Source organism: Schistocerca cancellata, chromosome 2, assembly GCF_023864275.1.
Source record: "Schistocerca cancellata isolate TAMUIC-IGC-003103 chromosome 2, iqSchCanc2.1, whole genome shotgun sequence".
In the NCBI taxonomy this organism is placed as follows: domain Eukaryota; kingdom Metazoa; phylum Arthropoda; class Insecta; order Orthoptera; family Acrididae; genus Schistocerca; species Schistocerca cancellata.
Genome location: NC_064627.1, coordinates 397,257,018 through 397,279,204, shown reverse-complemented (window position 1 = coordinate 397,279,204; position 22,187 = coordinate 397,257,018). Strand labels below are relative to the sequence as shown.

Below are 22,187 nucleotides of genomic sequence, written 5' to 3'. Positions count from 1 at the left end.
AGAAGACTGTCATTATGACTTTACCGGCTGGGAGTGCGGCTTTGAACTTTTTCTTTGGAAGAGAGGCGGTGTAGTGCCACTCCGTGGATTACCATTTTTGTTTCTGGGTCAAAGTGATGAACACATGTTTCATCACCTATGATGATGTTTGACAAAAAATTGTCGCAATCAGCTTTGTAATGCATGGCCAATTCTGCACAGATGGTCCTTCATTGCTCTTAATTGGTCTTCTGTTAGATGGTGAGAAGGAACCAAGTGGGCACACACCTTTGAGTATCCCAACTGGTGGACAAGTGTGTCAGCACTACCTACAGAGACGTCCAGTGGAACAACAAGGTGTTTGATTGTGCTCTGTCAATCACCTTGAATGAGAAGTCACAGCTGAGTGCAGCCAGAGGGCATGTGGGAGATTGGAAGGGTTTGTGCGACCTTGTTGTGATGGTGACAGACGCCTTGCTTTGTGACTCACCATGCTTTTGTTCACTGCGAGGTCTCTGTTGATGGTCACGTAGTCTGCTGCCACCTGTTGGAACTACATTAAATTATAGGGGCTGAAGTGGGAATATTCCATCATGTTGCACAACAAATTCCACATTCTTCAACCGAAATTTGTTGGGGAAAAAATCTGTCACATTATTTATTGAACGCACCTTGAACATTTGACTTACATGTGTTAACTTTTGTTTGATTGATTACTATTGTGCAAATACAGCGTTTTCCCTTAGAAGCCATGTGGAACACTGGGGGGGAGGGGGGTGGTGGTGGTGGGGAATGGCACTAACTCAATTGTTGCGTGCACAGGGTTCAGAAGAGACAAACTGTGTACTATGAAGCTGAGTATAACCCTGATGCATGCACCAAAACTGCACAAAAGGAAATTCCTTTAATCTGAGGTACTGTAATTGTCTTCAGCACTATGTGTGGTAATTTCAGAATGAAGGGTGTTTCTAGTTAATACATGAAGCATTTTAAATATTTTATGTTGGAATCATAACAGAATTATTGCCCTTTTCATTAATTTGAAAAGTGTATCAATATGATGTATTCACATTTTTGTGACTGTGTGAACATATACTGCCCACAACAACACAGCCATATCTTACAGATGGAAACAAGAGTTACATTCCCAAACTTGTTCATATCTTACCACTGTCACTGTTGTTGATATTAATCTGTACTGTACTATGGTCTGTTTGTAACAGCAACATTAAATAACACAAGTTTTCAATTGTAGTGGGATGCAGGAAATTGCTGATAAGTATAGTTCTGTTATACAAGCATATTTTGCTCTTTTAAATACACCCATGTATGCCTGTGCTCATTCACATGTGCTAATGAAATATGAAGATGGGCTGTGAAACACTGTATAATGTACTGTTTTGTAATAGAAGTTTCTTAAATTGTAAGTTCATTGTGCTATTACTGTGTTAGTTATTACTTTACAGTCTTATTTTTTATGACAAGGTTTCTCAAATTGTGTTCATAGAACACTGGTGTTTGGCGGGAAGTGAACAAGTGCTACCAAAAACTATTAACAACATGGCATTTTTTCCCTCCCAACATTTTTGGTAATACTATTAGTGTTATTATTATTGTTATTATTATTATTACTATTATTATTTTATTATTATCTAAAATTTTATTAACCTTCAAAATAAAAAAGATGTTCCGTCAAAGTTACAGGGTTGTCAAAGTGTTCCATCAGAAGAAAAGTTTGGGAACCCCTGCTCTGTGGAGTGTGTATTATGCCATTCCTCTAGTACGCACAGAAAGTGGTTTTCTATTCACTTGACATGTTTTTCATTTTTCTTTTCCCAGGAAGAGAAACAGTCAAAGGAGAAGCTGAATAGAAACCTGATGAAAATTAAGACTGCTTCTAAACAGCTGAATTGCAGTTACATTGAATTAAGAAAACAGTCAAAATCTTTCCAAGCAGTACTGCGTGAACAGATTGTTGTGGCAACCGCAACACTACACACTATAATTGATCGACTGGCACAGTCACAAGCAGTAGAGAGTGTGGGCATTCTGCATGACATGAATGAAATGAACCAGGTAAAATACCTTTAGGGATTTTGTTGGACTCCTTTGCATCAGAATACATAACTCCACTCTAAACAGCAGATGTGTAGTCAAACTGTACATGAAAACTATTTTTTCTGTCTTATGTTGTGATTATACACATCATAGTTACACTGAAACTGGTTTTTGTCAGCAACAGGGGAAGTTGTTGGAAGTTAGTATAAGAATTCCAAGATCCTTAAAGAGATCTCTGCAAAAGGTGTGGCTATCTTCTTTACACAATCTTATTACGTCTCACTTCTACTGAATAAGCACCATATTTACTTTAGGTAGTCTGTCCCAGAAGATAATTCCATAAGACAATAAGGAACAAAAATATGCAAAATTCACTGACACTCTTGTCTTTGAATCTAAATGATGAGAGATACTTCTAAGAGAAAAGTGTGCTGAACTGAAATCTTTAATTAGTTTCTTTTGTGTTGACTCCATTTTAAATTGTTATCCAACAGGATCCAAAAGTATTTAATAAAGTTGTTTCATTTGGTGTATGTCATTTTAATCTCCACTTCTATTAACAACAGCTAGTTTATAATTGCATAATATGAGTCATAATGTGAGATTAAGACTTCAACTGTTAGCCTTGAACCAACTGTAGGTCTGTTCAGCTATCATCTGAACTGTGTCTGCTGAGGTTAAGTTTGGGCCCTTGATGAGTATGCTTATTTTATCACCCACTTTCTGTTGTCTCCAGATCTTTTCCATGCATACTACGTTATATCATGACTCTTAAACTAAGTATCTTCAAAAATTCAATTCTGTTTTGTGCAAAATATCCATGCAACTTCCCCATTCATTCCGTCTGAGATATACTATTTTTCCTTGTCTTCCTTTTCTACTTTTGAATTCTTTTCCCTGCACAATTAAATTTTCATCTCCTCTAACAATCTGAATAATTGATTTTGTGTCATTAAGTCTTTCAATTCTTTCTCCTGCCCTATTTGGCATATATATATGTATTCTGTGGTGGGAGCTGGCTTTGGCTATAATAGTGTGTTCACTATGCAGCTCATGGTAGTTCAGCCACATTCTTACTTTCTTATTCATTATTAGCTCTACTTCTGCATTATCCGAGCTATTTGCCGTTCAGTACTAAGCTAAGTGAGGCAACATTATGCTGGTATTCCATGTGATGTGAACACACTGCCATTTGATGGCCAGAGTCCCTTCTCATGAATGATTTACATTGATATCAAAAATGAACTGACACTAAATGGGGATAATTTGCAATTGATCCATTCGATCGATTTGTGAATTGTAAGGTTTTTGGTCAATCTTTTCGTACTTCATTCTGTAGAGTGCATCTGAAGTTGACTAATGTATCAGTGGTCTTTCTGAAGTCATAGAACCATGTTTAAGAGCTGCAAAATCATCAGGATTTAAAGTGTTTATATTTAGAGATCATTTGCACACTCAAGCCTGGGCATGAAGTAACACATAGATATTGCATCCAGAAAACTTTCTAAAATCATCAACTTTATTTTGTATGTTCTAAATACAGAAAGAGAAATCAGATTGAAATTGATAGTAAATGATTTCTCTTCATGATGGTAAAAAAAGGCATGTGAAAGTTACTGCCCAAGTTTGGATGTTCTGTATGATGTAATCACATGTCACTGTCTTGAAAGCTGATTGGGCAAACACAACACATTCTATTTATTGTTTTTATTACAAAATGGTTGTAAAAACCTGCACCCAGAAACAATGGTTTCACTTTCAGAAGTTCAGTCACAGTTCTTATTTAATGTGTGTGGAGTGTTAAAAAAATGAGTATTTTTATTTTTTGGGAAGAATTTTATTTATTCGTCTACATCATTGGTATCCCTTCAAAATAGTCCCCATTAGATATTATTCACTTGTGCCAGTGCTTTTTCTTAGCCCCGAAACACTTCTGGAACTAGGTCTTTGGAATAACTTTTATCTCTCTCAGCTAAGCATTTTTTAATCTCACCAGTGCTTGTAAAGCAGTGGCCCTAAAATGTTTTTATTATTTTTTTCCGAACAGGCCAAAGGTGAATATGGTGATTGGGCTATCATTAAAACAATGTTTTTGGCCAAAAATTCAAGAAAAACAACAATGAAGTGTGAGCAGGTGCAAGGTCTGGGTGCAAAGTTGTGAAGTGTTTCATCACAAATCAATATGTTCTTTTTTGATTAAAACGAGTTTTTTGTCCAGCCCGTGAAGGCCCAAGGGATGTTTTCCAGCTGTTGTGTTATCCTATGCCTTGAAGCAGCATGCTGAGTGATATAGAGGGGCATGTGATCAGCACTCTGCCGTTTTGCAGAGACTTTCCAGTCCAGGTAGCCGCTGCTACTCATTCAAAGTAGTTCCTCAATTGGTGTGGCAAGGCTGACTGCACCCTGTAAGTCAAGTAGCTCTTCAGTTGGCATCACGAGTCTCAGTGGACCCTGCACCAGTCCTCCCACCAAGGAGAAATTTTTGGCTGTACCAGGAGTTGAACCTGGGTCCTCCACATGGCAGCTTTCTATTCTGACTACTGAGCTATGCAGGCAGACTCTTTATTATTATTATTATTATTATTATTATTTCTTTTCTTTCTCAGACGTTATGTCTGGTTAAAAATGGAAAGTGACGCGGACCTTGATCATGCGTGACTTCCTTTTAACTGTACGGTGTATGTTACATTGCATTTAGGAACTTTCGGGTAGTTGAACATGTATCAATAATTACAGATTTCTGTAGTTGTATATATATGTTTGGATGTAGCTGTATTGCATTGATGTACTGGTGGATATTGTGTGGTATGACTCCTGTAGTTGATAGTATAATTGGTATAATGTCAACTTTATCCTGATGCCACATGTCCTTGACTTCGTCAGCCAGTGGGATGTATTTTTCAATTTTTTCTCCAGTTTTCTTCTGTATATTTGTTGTATTGGGTATAGATATTTCAATTAGTTGTGTTAATTTCTTCTTTTTATTGGTGAGTATGATGTCAGGTATGTTATGTGGTGTTGTTTTATCTGTTATAATGGTTCTGTTCCAGTATAATTTGTATTCATCATTCTCCAGTACATTTTGTGGTGCATACTTGTATGTGGGAACGTGTTGTTTTATTAGTTTATGTTGTATGGCAAGTTGTTGATGTATTATTTTTGCTACATTGTCATGTCTTCTGGGGTATTCTGTATTTGCTAGTATTGTACATCCGCTTGTGATGTGATCTGCTGTTTCTATTTGTTGTTTGCAAAGTCTGCATTTATCTGTTGTGATATTGGGATCTTTAATAATATGCTTGCTGTAATATCTGGTATTTATTGTTTGATTCTGTCTTGCAATCATGAATCCTTCCGTCTCACTGTATATATTGCCTTTTCTTAGCCATGTGTTGGATGCGTCTTGATCGATGTGTGGCAGTGTTGGATGATACGGGTGCTTGCCATGTAGTGTTTTCTTTTTCCAATTTACTCTCTTTGTATCTGTTGATGTTATGTGATCTAAAGGGTTGTAGAAGTGGTTATGAAATTGCAGTGGTGTAGCCGATGTATTTATATGAGTGATGGCTTTGTGTATTTTGCTAGTTTCTGCTCGTTCTAGAAAGAATTTTCTTAAATTGTCTACCTGTCCATAATGTAGGTTTTTTATGTCAATAAATCCCCTTCCTCCTTCCTTTCTGCTTAATGTGAATCTTTCTGTTGCTGAATGTATATGATGTATTCTATATTTGTGGCATTGTGATCGTGTAAGTGTGTTGAGTGTTTCTAGGTCTGTATTACTCCATTTCAGTACTCCAAATGAGTAGGTCAATATTGGTATAGCATAAGATTTATAGATTTTGTCTTGTTTCTTGCTGTCAATTCTGTTTTCAGTATTTTTGTTAGTCTTTGTCTATATTTTTCTTTTAGTTGTTCTTTAATATTTGTATTATCTATTCCTATTTTTTGTCTGTATCCTAGATATTTATAGGCATCTGTTTTTTCCATCGCTTCTATGCAGTCGCTGTGGTTATCCAATATGTAATCTTCTTGTTTAGTGTGTTTTCCCTTGACTATGCTATTTTTCTTACATTTGTCTGTTCCAAAAGCCATATTTATATCATTGCTGAATACTTCTGTTATCTTTAGTAATTGGTTGAGTTGTTGATTTGTTGCTGCCAGTAGTTTTAGATCGTCCATGTATAGCAAATGTGTGATTTTGTGTTGGTATGTTCCAGTAATATTGTATCCATAATTTGTTTTGTTTAGCATGTTGGGTAGTGGGTTCAGAGCAAGGCAGAACCAGAAAAGACTTAATGAGTCTCCTTGGTATATTCCACACTTAATCTGTATTGGCTGTGATGTGATATTATTTGAATTTGTTTGGATATTAAGTGCGGTTTTCCAATTTTTCATTACTATGTTTAGGAACTGTATCAATTTAGGATATACTTTGTATATTTCCAATATTTGTAGTAACCATGAGTGGGGTACACTATCAAAAGCTTTTTGGTAATCAATGTATGCGTAGTGTAGCGACCTTTGTTTAGTTTTAGCTTGATATGTCACTTCTGCTTCTGTTATCAGTTGCTCTTTACATCCTCGTGCTCCTTTGCAACAGCCTTTTTGTTCTTCATGTATAATTATTTTTCTGTGTTGTATGTGTCATTAATTATTGTAATTATTATTATTACTACACACAGATGTTGAACTTGTAAGTAGTACTTTTTGTAGGTTGTTCAACCTTGTGGCAAGCACTCTTGGAACATTATGCTGTTAAAATCAAAGAAAACAGTGAGCATAACTTCACAGTTGACTCTTCTTGTCAAGCTTTTTTTGTTCTTTGTGATGCAGTATACATCCCCTGGGGAAATGGAGCCTCAGTTTCAATACCTTACCTGTAAAGCTGTGTTTCATCACTATTATGACACGTTTAAGTAATTCTGTATTGTTGTAGTCTTCACTTAGTGACTGCTGAGCAACTATGCATTCACTGCTGTTTTCTGTTCAGAATTTTTAACACATTTTACTGTCACATGTTTCACACCCAAACCACCAGAGAAAATTCCATGACTTGACCCAATTGATGTGCCAACATAATTTGTGACTTCCCTGATTTTGATTCAGTGATTGATCTTAATCATTTCTTTCATTTTTTCCACAATTTTATCAGTTAATGAAGTGCTGGGGCATACAGGATGCTTGTCATTATAAACATCTTCACAGCGTACACCACTTTGCAAATGAGGGCCTGCCAGGGTTAATGGCTGCAGTGTGTGATACCTGGGATGTTAACCTACATAACTGTAAAAGTGGTTTCAAGAAGTTGATCCCACTGCTGGGGACCTTTCCTTGTAACTGATCTATGTTATAGGAGAAAAAGCTGGAATAAAATTTACTGAGTTCATAAAGCTTCTTGGAACTTTGGATCTCAAACGAATGTTTTGTTGATGTTATGTTCACTAACAGACCCACACTACAAACTCGAAAAAGCAGTAATGTATGGCAAATACAAACAATATGTGTTACTTTCAAAATGGGAAACTAAACAGAATATGATATGACAAGTTTTTATACGTGCAAAACGCACTAACTAATATGTCAAAGCAGTCATTATGATTGTACACTGTCAACTGGGTACTTACAAGGGAACCTCCCCATCGCACCCGCCTCAGACTTAGTTATAAGTTGGCACAGTGATGATGATGATGATGTTTGGTTTGTGGGGCGCTCAACTGCGTGGTTATCAGCGCCCGTACAATTATCCAATCTTCGCTCAGTCCAATTTCGCCACTTTCCTGGATGATGATGAAATGATGAGGACAACACAAACACCCAGTCATCTCGAGGCAGGTGAAAATCCCTGACCCCGCCGGGAATCGAACCCGGGACCCCGTGCTCGGGAAGCGAGAACGCTACCGCGAGACCACGAGCGGCGGACAAGTTGGCACAGTGGATAGGCCTTGAAAAACTGAACACAGGTCAATCGAGAAAGCAGGAAGAAGTAGTGTGGAACTATGAAAAAAATTAGTAAAATATACAAACTGAGTAGTCCATGTGCAAGATACGCAACATCAAGGAGAATATAAGCTCAGGAGTGCCGTGGTCCCGTGGTTAGCTTGAGTAACTGACTGAAAATTTTACTCTCTTTATTATTGCAAAGTTATGATCTGTCCGTTCATTCATTGGCGTCTCTGTTCACTGTAATAAGTTTAGTGTCTGTGTTTTGCGACCGCACCACAAAACCATGCGATTAGTAGACGAAAGGACGTGCCTCTCCAATGGGAACCGAAAAAATTTGATCGCAAGGTCATAGGTCAACCGATTCCTCCACAGGAAAACACGTCTGATATCTTCTATACGACACAGCAGTGTGCGTCACATGACAGGAATATGTTGTCGACCCACCTAACTTGTTCACTTAGCGAATGGGTAAAAAGATTCTTCTACCTTGCCCGATTTAGGTTTTCTTGTGGATGTGATAATCACACCCAAAAAGTGATGAAAACATAAGAGTTTGGCACATAAACTGAAAATAAAAAATTAAACTTTTCACTCGAGGGAAGACTTGAACCTAGGACCTTCAGTTCCGTAGCTGCTCTCGCTAACCACGGGACCATGGCGCTCCTTGACTCCCGTTCTCCTTGATGTTGCATATCTTCACATGGACTACTCAGTTTGTATATTTTACTGATTTTTTCATAGTTCCACACAACTTCTTCCTGTTTTCTCGATTGATCTGTGTTCAGTTTTTCAAGGCCTATCCACTGTGCCAACTTATAACTAAATCTGAGGGGGGTGCGATGGGGAGGTTCCCTTGTTAGAACACACTGGTCAACAAAGGGCAAAAATGTGGGAATGTTGCTGCCGAAATTTGTAGAATGCACAACTGTAACTTGAAGTCATTTACCACAAAATATGTTAAGCGTAAAACTCATTAACTTTTGAAAAGTCTCAAAAATCTATCTTTATTCGTATAGATATACACTGAAATTAAGGGGAATGATTATTTGGGTGAGGATACTAGTGCCAAAATTGTATAAAAGTCAAATGTAGATTATGTCTGATAATAAAGTGTGAATACATTTTTCAGTACTTTTGTTTGAAAATGCACAGGATATCATGCCATACAGAAACAAGTTATGATACATTCAACACACAGCGCATGTTTTAATTGTATCATAACTTAAGTTTCTGTGTGGAGTGGTATTTTGTGCATGTGTATCATGTAATATGTCAGGATTTAGATTTGCGAAGACAATTTATCTGACAAAAGTGATCTCACACCTAACAAAGGAAATACTGGTAGTTGGTTTATATATTAAATAAACATGTAAAATACACATTTTTTTCACTGAGCTGGTTTTCTGACATCCTCAACAGTAGCATGCAAAAGATAAAAAGAGCGAAAATTCTGGAGCACAACAAAGCTCATCTTCTACCTGAGGCGGTTAATTATAATGAATTTAAATGTAATTCTTGCTGCATGTAAACTGTTGCATCAGTCTTGAAACTTTTCCGGAAAGGTAACGTGAAAATTTATTGTCACTTCTCGTTCCATGGATACTGTAAAGTAAAATTTCTTTCACATTTCCCAGTATTTATAGGACATGAGGCATTATTAATTATAAAGTTTTGTGGCTTTATGTTACATTTAAGTTTCCATTACGATGCAGCAGCTCACACAGTAAGCATGTTATTTAATCCCCATAGTATGTCAAGTCCTTGCACATCTATATAAAAATTTATTACAGATGAATCCTGCTTTTCATTGTCATCCTCACTGACATAACAAAAATTATACCTCTCCCATAGTTTATTGTTGTCTTTTCTATGAGTTCTTACAAAATCACCTAGCCATCATTAGTCTACATCATCGCTACCCAAATGACATTTGTGCAGCTGTGATTTTGTGTCCACATGCCTGATAGTGCAAGTCCCATGTTTATTAGGTGGATAGTGCAAGTGCCATGTTTATTAGGTGGGTGATAAGGCTACACCATCGGTCTTATGGCTCAGAAAATGGCTTGATGGCTCTAAGCAGAAATACAAGCAAAGGAGACTTACGGGATACAGTTGCATCCCATAATTTTATTGAACAAGTTTTGAAAGCTTTGCAGTTGTAACAGAATGAAATTGTCTTATGATATCTGATAATCAGTGACACTCTGCCATCATATGTCTAATTAAACAAAATTATAGCAGTTTTAGAGTTTTGCGAAAAATACCTCAATTAGGAACACCCACAAAACAATAATCCCTCCTTAAATATAGATATCTCAGTTTAGAAGTTCAAAATTCAGTATTTTCTCAATTGTACTCCTACATTCACTACCATTGCTACTACTGTGATTGATAAGTGGAAGAAATGATACCACCATCCCTTCCCATACACCCGTTCCTTGTAATGTAACACTGGTCACAAGAAAATTATGCAGACCCAGAAATAAAAGTTCCATAGTCAAAGCAAATTCCCATTACACAGAGAGTCAGGAGATGAGCAGGACAAGAAGTTTAGGCTGTGTTTAAATGTTTATTTTAGCAGTTGTTTTAATTAAAGTTGTGATAAAATTGTGTCAAATTATGTGTTATAAGCCTTAAAATTTGTGATGTTGATTACCTATGCACTGAGTTTTGACAACCAATTAAAGAAATGCACCAAATAGCATGTATGTGTATTGGAATCACTTTGGGCAAATTATTACAATGGACATACATTAGTTCTTTTTTGTGTATTTGTAGACCAATGGAAAGCAATTTCTGGTGCTTTGTGAACTTAATTTCAGCTGTCATACATTCTCCCTCCTCCCCCCTGCGGGCCCAAGGGTAGAATAGGCCAGACATACTCCTGCCTGTCGTAAGAGGTGACTAAAAGGAGTCTCACACCTTTCAGCCTTTATGTGATGGTCCCCTGTCGGGTTCGACCTCCATCTTCCTAAATTTTCCCAAAGAGCGAGCCAATTGGGGAAGGGCGCCTTACATAGTGCATTGTGCTCATCGTTCATTGACATCTTTAGCCCACTTTCTCATCGTAGCATTGCAGTCCTGCTTATCCTCCATCTCTTGAGTGAGGACACCTTCCAGGGTGCGCTTTCTTCCACCCACTGTGCAGTGTCATTTTCTGAGCCAATGATGACCATGGAATTCTTTGCACCTCATATCCAGCATGGTAGCCAGTCCTTTGTGGTGGGTCTGTTATGTACCCTGTTGGTTGTAGCCCCCTGACTACACAGGAATCGCCTGTCACCTTGGGGCATCGGACTCCCAGCAATGGCCACCCTGCCAGGTGGTCTTTGCTGCAGCTGGGTGGCACCCGTCGGGAAGGCCCCTGGTCGGGGTGGGTGGCATCCGGGCAGATGACGTGCAATAAAACATACCACGTCATCACTTGCTGGTGATCAAATACCAGCAGTCTCTAAGTGTTCCAAGTCTCAGTACAATGCAAGGAAGTATGATTCTAAATCGTTTCCCTCGTTCCCTTCCCTGGCCGCACCCTGGGAGGATTGCCAGACTAAGGATGGCAACAAACCTTATTCACCATGGTACCTCGTATGCACGAGAGCTGATGGGGCTCCTTTGTCTCAATGAAGCCTCAGTTTTCTGTAGAGCATTTAAAGGACAAGTTTGGGGAGGTGGAGGGCTTGTCCAAAATGAGGTCAGGGTCAGTCGATAAAAACGGCATCCTGTGCCCAGTCACGGGCATTACTCACTTGTGACAAGTTGGGGAATGTTTCCATTTCCATCACATCTCATAAGAGCTTAAATATGTTCCAGGGTATTATATTCCACAGGGATCATCTTTTGCAGTCTGACGACAAGCTGCGTGCCAACTTAGAGCGACGAGGAGTTCATTTCGTTCAGTGCGTCCGTCAGGGTCTGAGGGATAATCAGGTTGCCACTGGTACCTTCATCTTGGCCTTCGAGGGTGACACATTACCCGAGAAGGTCAAGGTGATGGTCTACCACTATGATGTCAAGCCATATATCCCTCCCCCAGTGTGGTGGAGTATGGAGTATTGGGAGGGGATGGATGTCCACAATCTCGACATGTGATGCTGGAAGTTCTGCCATATGTCTTCCCACTGTACTTCCAGCATCTCATGTCGAGATTGTGGACGTCTATCCCATCCCAATACTCCATGTGCCGCGCCTCCCATCTGTGTCATCATTCCCCTTGCTCACCAGACTGCAGGATTTTACAGCGAGAAAGGAAAATCATGGAATATGAGACCCTGGACTGACTGACCTACACTGAGGCCAAAAGGAAATTTGAGTGTCTACATCCTGTGGCTATTGTGCCGTCACTACGAGAACAGTTGTAGCCCCATCAGTTCTGCGAGTTGCATTCGGCTCTCAGAGCCGGAAGACTACACCTACCCCCTTGTTGGTGGGGGGGGGGGGGCACTTCCCTCCTTGTTGCTCCTGCACCACCTACCTCGGGAGTACTGTCACCCCAACCATCAGGGACACCAGTCCCCACTTCTCAGCCGAAGAAACGTAAGTCTTCTTTGGCTCCTCTCGCTAGGAAGGGGTCCCTTGGATCACTCCCTTCCAAGGTTTCTGCTATTGGGAGAATGACACCTGCCAGTGGCTGAAGTGCCCAATAGCAGCTGGTCGTAGGGCTTCATGATCATCCTCAGTCCCGGAGACTGAATGAGTGAAACTCTCCCAGCCAGAGAAACCCACGGATCAGTGAGAGAAATCCAGAAATATGACCCCCAAGACCAAGGGAATTGTGGTGGCACCCACACCACTGCTGCCTACAAGCTCTGCATCTGAGGATGAGGTAAAGATTCTGGCGTCCACCGAGGACCTAGATCTCACCAAACCCTCAGACACAATGGATATAGCCTGTTCCGGAAATAAGTCAGTGGCAGCAGGTTACCCTGAGGTGTAGACTGCCTCATTGAGTGTTTCATCCTCCAGTGGAATTGCGGCGGTTTTTTCCACCATCTGGCTGAGCTACGGCAACTGTTAAGCTTTACACCTGTTTTCTGCATTGCCCTCCAGGAAACCTGGTTCCCGCCAGTGCAGACCCTTGCCCTTCGTGACTTCAGGAGATATTACAAGAACCGTAGCGAATATAATAGTGTGTCAGGTGAAGTTGCGTTTATGTCCTGAACTCAGTATGTAGTGAACCTGTTCCCCCTCCATCTCCTCTTCAAGCTGTGGCTGTCAGGATATGGACGATGCAGGAAGTAACTGTCTGCAGCGTATATCTCCCTCCAGATGGTGTGGTACCCCTGAACGTATTGGCTGCACTGCTTTTGGGAGATTTTAATGTCCATAACCCCTTGAGGGGTAGCACCATACTTACTGGCTATGGCAGAGATGTCGAAAATTTACTGTCCCAGCTCAACCTCTCCCTCTTAAATACTGGGGCTGCCACACATTTTAGTGTGGCTCATGGTAGTTACTCGACCATTGATTTATCAATTTGCAGCCCAGGACTTCTTCCATCTATCCACTGGAGAGCACATGACGACCTGTGTGTTAGTGACCACTTCCCCATCTTCCTGTCACTCCCCTGGCGTCATGTCCACGGACGCCTACCCAGATGGGCTTTAAACAAGGCAGACTGGGTAGCCTTCACCTCTGCTGTCACCAGTGAATCTCCCCCACATGGCCTTCACCTCTGTTGTCACCTGTGAATCTCCCCCACATGGTGCCATCGATGTTGTGATTGAGCAGGTCACTACAACGATGATGTCTGTTGTCTGTGGCAGAAAATGCGATCTCTCATTCTCTAGGATGCCCACGGCGAAAGACAGTCCCTTGGTGGTCGCCAGAAGTTGCTGAGGCAATTAAAGAGCGTCGGCAAGCTCTACAGTGATGTAAGTGGCACCCTTCCCTAGAGCACCTAATAGTCTTTAAGCAGCTCCATGCCCGTGTTTGCCTGCCTTTAAAACAATGGAAACAGGAGTTTTGGGAGAGGCCCATGTTGACCATTGGATGCCATACATCACCTTTCCAAGTGTGGATGAAGGTCAAACGTCTTTTTGGGTACCAGACCCCAACAAGTGTCCCTGGCATTAACATCAATGTCATGGTCTCTACTGATGCAAATGCAATTGCTGAGCACTTTTCTCGAGCCTTTACATCGGAGAACTAACCCCCAACCTTTCGCACCCTCAAATGGTGCATGGAAAGGGAAGTCCTCTTGTTCACGACACGCCACAGTGAACCCTATAACACAACATTTACAGAGTGAGAGCTCCTCAGCACCCTTGCACAATGCCCCGACACAGCTCCTGGGCCAGATCGTATCCACAGTCAGATGATTAAACATCTCTCGTCTGACTACAAGCGATATATCCCTGTCATCTTCAACCGGATCTGGTGCGATGGCGCCTTTCCATTGCAATGGCGGGAGAGCACTAAAACCCGATAAAAATCTGCTTGATGTGGATAGCTATCGGCCCATCAGCCTCACCAATGTTCTCTGTAAGCTGCTGGAATGTATGGTGTATCGGCGGTTCGGTTGGGTCCTGGAGTCACGTGGCCTACTGGCTCTATGTCAGGGCGGCTTCTGCAAGGGTCGCTCTACCACTGATAATCTTGTGTCCCTTGAGTCTGCCATCTGAACAGCCTTTCCCAGATACCAACACCTGGTTGCTGTCTTTTTTGACTTACCTAAAGAATACAACACGACTTGGTGACATCATATCCGTGCCTCATTGTATGACTGGGGTCTCCGGTGCCCACTCCCGATTTTTATCCAAAACTTCCTGTCACTCCGTAATTTCCGTGTCCAAGTTGGTGCCTATCACAGACCCGTCCCCGCCCCCGCCCCCTCCCCCTCCCCCCCCTGTATTCAGGAGAATGGAGGTCCACAGGGCTCCATATTGAGTATATCTCTATCTTTAGCGGCCTTTAATGGCCTAGCAGCAGGGCTGTCAGTCTCATCTTCTCTGTATGCAGATGACTTCTGCATTTCATATTGCTCCTCCAGTACTGGTGTTACTGAGCAGCGCCTACAGGGAGCAGTCATTAGCTATAGCCCACGGCTTCCAGTTTTCAGCTGCGAAGTCATGTGTCATGCACTTCTGTCAGCATTGTATTGTTCATCCTAGACCTGAACTGTATCTTAATGATGATCCACTCACTGTATTGGAGACGTTTCTATTCTTAGGACTGGTTTTCAATGCCTGATTGACTTCGCTACCCCACCTTCGTCAGCTTAAGTGCAAGTGTTGGCAGCACCTAAATGCTCTCCACTGCCTGAGCAACAACTGGGAAGCAGATCACTCTACACTGCTGCAGCTGTACAGAGTTCTTGTTCAATCCTGCCTTGACTATGGGAGTCTGGTTTATGGTTTGGCGGCGCCCTCAGCATTGTGTTTACTCGACTCAGTGCACTACTGTGGAATTTGCCTGGCGACGAGAGCTTTTAGAACGAGTCCAGTGACCAGTGTCCTGGTGGAGGCGGGAGTCCCTCTCCATTGTGGATCCAACATGCACAACTGCTTGCCAGTTATGTTGCACACATTCGTAGTTCACCTAAGCATCCGAATTACTGTCTCCTTTTCCCGCTTGCGGCAGTTCATCTCTCGCATCGGTGGCCCAGGTCAGGGCTCCAATTGCGGTTTGTGTGTGATCCTTTCTCTCCGAACTGTAGTCCTTCCCTTTACCACCTCTACTTGAGGTTCATTCATGTACACCTTGGCTGAAGCTTCGTCTGGACCTTTTGTATGGCCCTAAGGACTCCGTTAACCCGCCACTCTCCACTGTTACTTCCTCTCGATTCATGACATGCTCCGGGGCTCTGAAGTTGTTTGCACTGATGACACGATGGCTGATGCTAATGTCGGTTTCGCCTATGTCCACAGAGGCCATATTGAACAGCATTCCTTGCCCACTGGCTGCAGTGTATTGACTGCAGGTCTTGTAGCCATACCTCGTGCACTTCAGTACATCCGTTCCTGTTCTATTGAGTTGTTCCTTCTGTTCTCACTCCCTGAGCAGCTTACAAGCTATCAACCAGTGCTACCCTCGCCATCCTTTGGTAGCGAACATCCAGGAGTCCATCTCTGCCCTGGAACGGTCCAGTCGTTCAGTGGTGTTTGTGTGGACCTCAGGACATGTCGGAATCCCAGGAAACGAACTTGCTGACAGGCTGGCGAAACAGGCTAAGTGGAAACCGCTCCTGGAGATGGGCATCTCTTGTCTTAGTCCGCAAGGGTTTTCGGCTTTGGGAGATGGAGTGGCATAACAGAACGCACAACAAACTGTGTGTCATTAAGGAGACTGCAAATGCGTGGAAGACTTCCCTAAGGGCTTCTCACAGTGAATCAGTTGCCCTTTGTCGATTCCGCATTGACCATACTTGGCTGACACCTGGTTACCTCCTCCGTCGCGAGGACCCACCTCAGTGTCGCTGTGGCTTTTAGTGTGGAGGTTTCAATGCGTTGCAGAGTGGCTGGCTTCTCCTTTTTTATTCTCATGGTCAGCCAGCCATGGTAATCTGCTTGCTTGTTTTTAATCTCTTCTCCCTGTTTGTTTCTTGCCTGTCTCTGTGGTTTTCTTGTTGGGTAATTGTTCTACTGGGAACAAGGAACCGATGACATCGCCGTTTGGTCCCTTTTCCACCCTTTTAAACCAACCAACCAAACAACCCTCCCTTCACTCACTCTCTCTCTCTCTCTCTCTCTCTCTCTCTTTCTCTTTCTTTCTCTGTCTGTGTGTGTGTGTGTGTGTGTGTACTTGGGAGGAGGAGGTGGCAAGTATTTCTGTTATTAACAGTGACACATTGTATTCTGAGAGTAATACCATCCACTACTGTATAACATTTTTTGTAACCAGGCACTAAAACTTCGTGGTGAAACAATTTCAAAGCTTCAAGAGGCTGTTAGTGACCTAGAGCAGCAGTTGCAAGAGACACGAAAGCATTTAGCATCTACTCAAGAAGAATTGCAAACAGTGGCATCCTCCCTGGACAAAAAGATTGTGGAAGTGCAGTCACTTGAGACAGAAAATTCTCAACAGAAGGAAGAAATAGCACAGATGAGAAGCCGCATAACAGAATTTGAAAGGGAAGCTGCAGGTGAGCTATACTAAATAACTAATTGCTGTATCAATTTGTAAACGAATTGTTGTTCTACTATTATTAAAGTAGATGTTGAACAGTGTGTAGAGAGAGAAACAAGAGCTCAAACATTTTATGCCTTTTTTTGGACTTGGATTCCCCCCCCCCCCCTTCCAAAGTGTTGCAAGAAATTTAACGGCTTCAATTCTTGCATTGTTTCCATAAGGTGTTTTCACATCTTGAACAGCATTAATATAAAATGCTGGTCATTAAAATTGCAACTCCAGAAGTTTAGTAAATAATGAAATTTTACGTGTTGTATGTATACAGCATAGCAGGAAGAATAAATGATGAAATTGATTAATTATTTGTGTGTATATGGGGTGCAAAATTTAGTACACAGCGTTGCCTCCCTGGCAGTAACAATGGCTTTTGTCAGGATGGGAATCAAGACGAACTGAGCTCGGGTGACACATGGGTTATTCTGTTTCAACTCTGTGCCAGAATTCATTAATCATAGTGGCTGGTGAGTAATGGCATGCCAGTCTCTCAGCAGCCAATGGCCAAATGCATTCTGCGGGTGAGAAATCTGATGCAGGTTTGGGCCAGAACAACAGTTGAACACCCTCTGTACTGAGGTTTGTTAAGACAGTACAGGCAACAAGTGGTCTCACATTGTCTCATTGAAAGGTGCCAACATGGAGACCTCAAATGTAGGGTTCAGCCACCAGTTTTAACACATCAGAAATGTGTGTCCAAATTACCAGCACTGTAAATGATAGGTGATCATGTTGTGTACCCAAAGACACCCTGTATAATCTTAACAGCATGCTGGGCCCAAAGGGTGAGCATGACTGCAGTGAGCAACATTCATTTTCCTTGGAGCCTTCACATACAGGTATGTCTGTTGTGATGCTATGTGTAGAACTGAGACTCATCTGAAAAGATGGTATTGTGTTGCTTCGGTGCCTGGTTTTGTCATTGGACACAACACTGTTGGCAAGTGGCTTTCAGCTGCCTTGTCAAGGGAAGCCACAAAAATTTTCGCTGTTCTGGCAGTTCGTGGTGATCCAGACATCCTTGGATTGTCGTGGATACTTTTCTTCATACAAATTAGCTTGTTTCCTGGCTCGAGGCGTGTGACGTGATTGTACAATCCAGCACGGTGTGTCTGTTCTCGTGGGTGCAAGTCATACGGAACCATTGAGATTCTTCACAACATTGAGTGTGACCCTCTTGAACGCATCAATATCATATTCATCAACGGTCATGGAACCCAAATGTCGCCAGAAGTAGTATCTCGGATTGATTAACTGCAATCTCAGTCGCCCCCAGCCCTGCCACTGTTAAATTCTTACACATGCTGGTAGATGTTCCCCTTCTTGCGTGTGGCATAACACAATCTTTTCACAAACAACCATCAATCAAATGTAATTTCTGAATGAGAAACTTGCTGCATATTCTTCCCTTGTGTACAATATGTTGATGATCGTACTCACTCTTCTTTGTGCAGCAGTGCTGGAATAATAACCATTTGCGTATACCAGCATGTGGTATACTTCATGTCAATTTGACATTTATTGCAATTTTGAAGGCCAGAAATGTGTATAAAGTTTTGCCCAAATATGCAATCTTTCCCCCTGTGCCTTATCTAGAGTTCCAATTAATATGAACTGGTTCATTCAATCTTAGACTGCAAAGAAGTTAATAATAATATGCATCCTGTAGGAAAACATACATGCTCTTCGCTGTGACTAGTGAAAATTCTTTGCAACGACCCATTACAGAAAGAGTGTTTGGATGTCACTGATACTACATGCTATCCTATTTTGTATCCAATAGGTAAATGTTACTTCTCAGCCATTTCATCTTCTTGCACCCCCCCTCCTTCCCCCAATTTCTTTCACATTTTCTCTCTCCTCAATTATTTTTGTTGGTTATTTAGGAGGTAAAGAATATTTGTACATTAAACCTTTGTATTTCATGAGAGTTGTTTATTTGTACTCTATGTTCATGTCAATTTAGAGACTGATAAATGCAGTTCTTACTGCAGACCTACACAGTGGGGACTTACATTTACTGCAGTTTGTTAAGTTTGCTTCCAGTATAATGTTGACTTGTGGTCACAGACCAGGAAATACGAATTTCATTCATGTCAGATACACGTCCACCATCGTGCCTTTAGTCTAGTTCATGTTCAGTATGTCACGTATCAGTGATGCAGACCTCTTTGCTGTGCTGTATAAAACAAAACCTTTCCTCGTGACAAATGTGTGAAATTTGTACGAGAAATCTGTGCTGCCATCTGTCACTGGGCCCTGCCTGAAAACTAGTTACAGTGAAATACATCAGCCATTCAAAGAGTGTGGCTAGTTCTTCAGTGATATTTTCGTGATATTAGTAACTTAACACTGCTCCTTGTTTCCCTTTGTGAAGCATTTCACTTTTATCCAGTACACAGTGTCATGATTAGAACCAGAGGACGGATACTGCACCCATGTTAAAAATATCAGTTTTGTTCAGTCACAGTTATTTTACAGTATGATGTGGCACTATATGGAGGAAATTTCATTGTTAAATTTGTGTGTAGCTCACTGGTGATGAAGGTGTGACCCATGGCGATAAGTCAATTGTCAGTGCTAAGCAATCAATGCCAGCTAATCTGAGAAATCTATTAAAACAAGTCCTTATAGCTATAACAGACTATATCCTGTGCTGAATAATCTATACTAATATACAAAGGGGAAACATTGTTAACAAAGATCTTGAGACATTCTTCACCACTTTATTTCAGAGTTTTACACAATACTCTAATAAACATTTGGATGGGCATAGGATATAAAAACAACAATTTATAGGTTTTCCATTAAAACAGACTATGAGAAAGAAAATGCTGTGCTATGAAAAGTGTGGTTTCGTTTTCTTTCTCACATTTGCTCTTAACTATGTTAGCAGGGCATTTAAACCATTAGACAAATGGTTTCTCTCATATACATTAATACATTACTTTGCCATGTACACTGTCCAGACACATTAATGTGACCACCCTTAAAAAACCTGAATAATCACCTTTTGCAATGTGGACTGCCGCGGGATGTCCAGGAAGAGTGTCAGAAAAGTTTAGGAAGGTACCAATCAGGATGTGGAGCCATGCTGACTCCAGTGTCATTTCCAGCTGTACTGGTTTCCTCGGTTGAGGATCCATGGTGTGAAAAGCCCAGTTGAGGTGGTCCCACAGGTTCTCGATTAGATTTTAAATATAGGGAGTTTAGTGGCCAGAGGAGTGCGGTAAATTCATCCTGGTGCTCTTCAAACCATGTATTTGCAGTGTGAGCTGTGTGACAAATTGCATTGTCCTGCTGGTAGATGGCATTATGCTGAGAAAACTCAAACTGCATGTAGAGGAGGAAATGGTCGCCAAGGATAGGAGGATAATTGGGCTGATCCACTGTGCCATCCCAGGAGATACCCCAATATCATTCCTCAGACCATAACATCTCTCATCTGGCCTGGACCTCTCTGACAGTTGTTGCAGGGCCGTGCATACCAGTGGCCGTCTGTCTGATGGAGCAAAAAATGTGATTCATCGGAAAAGGCCAACTGTCACCAATTGGTGGATGTCCAGTTGCAGTAGTGACCTGCAAATTTCAGCCTTCTTGCCGATGAGCAGCAGTCAGTTTGGGTGTCTGAGGCAGGTACTTAGCAGTGTTCAGTGAATGGTCATTGAGGAGACACAGTTTGTAGTCCCTTGGTTCATTTGGACGTTCAGTTGCTCAGTAGTTGCACCTCGGTTCACCCATACATGCCCCTACAGCCTTCATTCATCCCTCTTATCTATGGCCTATAGTGCACCACCGTTGCCTCCGTACTAGCTTTGGATAACGTCATTTTGCCATACATAGTCTACTTTAACCATGTCAGCACACGAATTGTTTACAAACTTAGCCATTTAGGAAATGCTTGGCCCAAAAGACAGTGTTCATATCCTTTTCGACATCAGATAAATCGCTCTGTTTCCACATTAGAAGAACAATTGTCCTGTTTTCTGCGTCAACCTAAATGCATTATGTACCCTGCACTGCTGCCTGCCATTTCTGATTGGTTATTGGACAGTAATGTGGAACATAGGCAGTAGTCACATTAATGTGACTGGATCATGTATAATCTTAAACAAAAAATGTGTACACAACAATGTGCCATTTTGTTTTCTTCTTCGTACTTGATTTTAACAGATGACCTGTATATTAGGAAAGCTATATTTGTGGCTTATTGTCTTATGTTTAGAATTTTACTACACAATCTGAATCACCTGAAACTTTATAATGCTATCTGCTCATAGATTAAAAGTATGTGAAATAATGTCATTGAAGCTACTATTCTCATGATTCCAGCAGCTAGAGTAGTCTCTCTCATACTGCATAAACTAATGACCCCAACTTATTTACCCATTATATTTAACAAATCAAGGTTTCGTTTGAAGTAACAATAAAGAAGGCTCAAGGTCAGGCATTCAAATATGTTGGAATTTTTTGCAAAACAGTCGTATGTTGGCATTTCACGAACTGGTAACTCAGAAAACCAATTCATACTCAAACCACACTGTATCCAACAAATGAAAAGTGTTGTATATTCTGAAGTTTTGTAATTGTATAGTGCACAAAAAATTTAAAAAATTAAAAAACTTAAAAAAATAATAATAAAAACCAGATAAAAAAACAAAGAATTATTTTTCATTCATGTTCTGTATGATTTATTATAATTTTGAATGCCATGCCTTGAAAGTAGGGAAAAGTCGCAATGAGGACCTGAAATTTGCATCCTGACACAATTCTGGTGGATACTCCACCTTAGGACATATTTCCATTTCCCACTCATATTTAGCACATGTGAAGCATTTCTGGGTTTGCTTTTATGTTTATAGTTATTGAGAAAAAAGAAGGAAACTTTAAAAAATTATCCCTGTTCCACATAAATAAAGCTTTGGAACAACTAGCAGGGGCACTCAAATTTAATAAAGAAGATTAAGAAATGACACACTGTTGGTTGAAACAGCAAGAGATGATCAAGTAGACAAGCTACTGAATTCTAAAATGCTTGAAGAATACTAATCATAAGTTAACTACACAAAGAATTCATAATGGCCTTC

General features: G+C 41.1%; 1 protein-coding gene across 1 annotated transcript in view; it reads left to right on the top strand.

Moving 5' to 3' along the window:
* The window catches only part of LOC126161823 (nucleoprotein TPR-like), a 302,767-nt gene that overhangs the window by 111,677 nt on the left and 168,903 nt on the right, over window positions 1-22,187 (top strand). Inside the window, exons 7-8 of the mRNA XM_049917927.1 lie at window positions 1,819-2,055; window positions 16,819-17,059. Of these exons, the coding sequence (XP_049773884.1) occupies window positions 1,819-2,055; window positions 16,819-17,059 (478 nt within the window). The remainder of the gene's footprint in view (window positions 1-1,818; window positions 2,056-16,818; window positions 17,060-22,187) is intronic.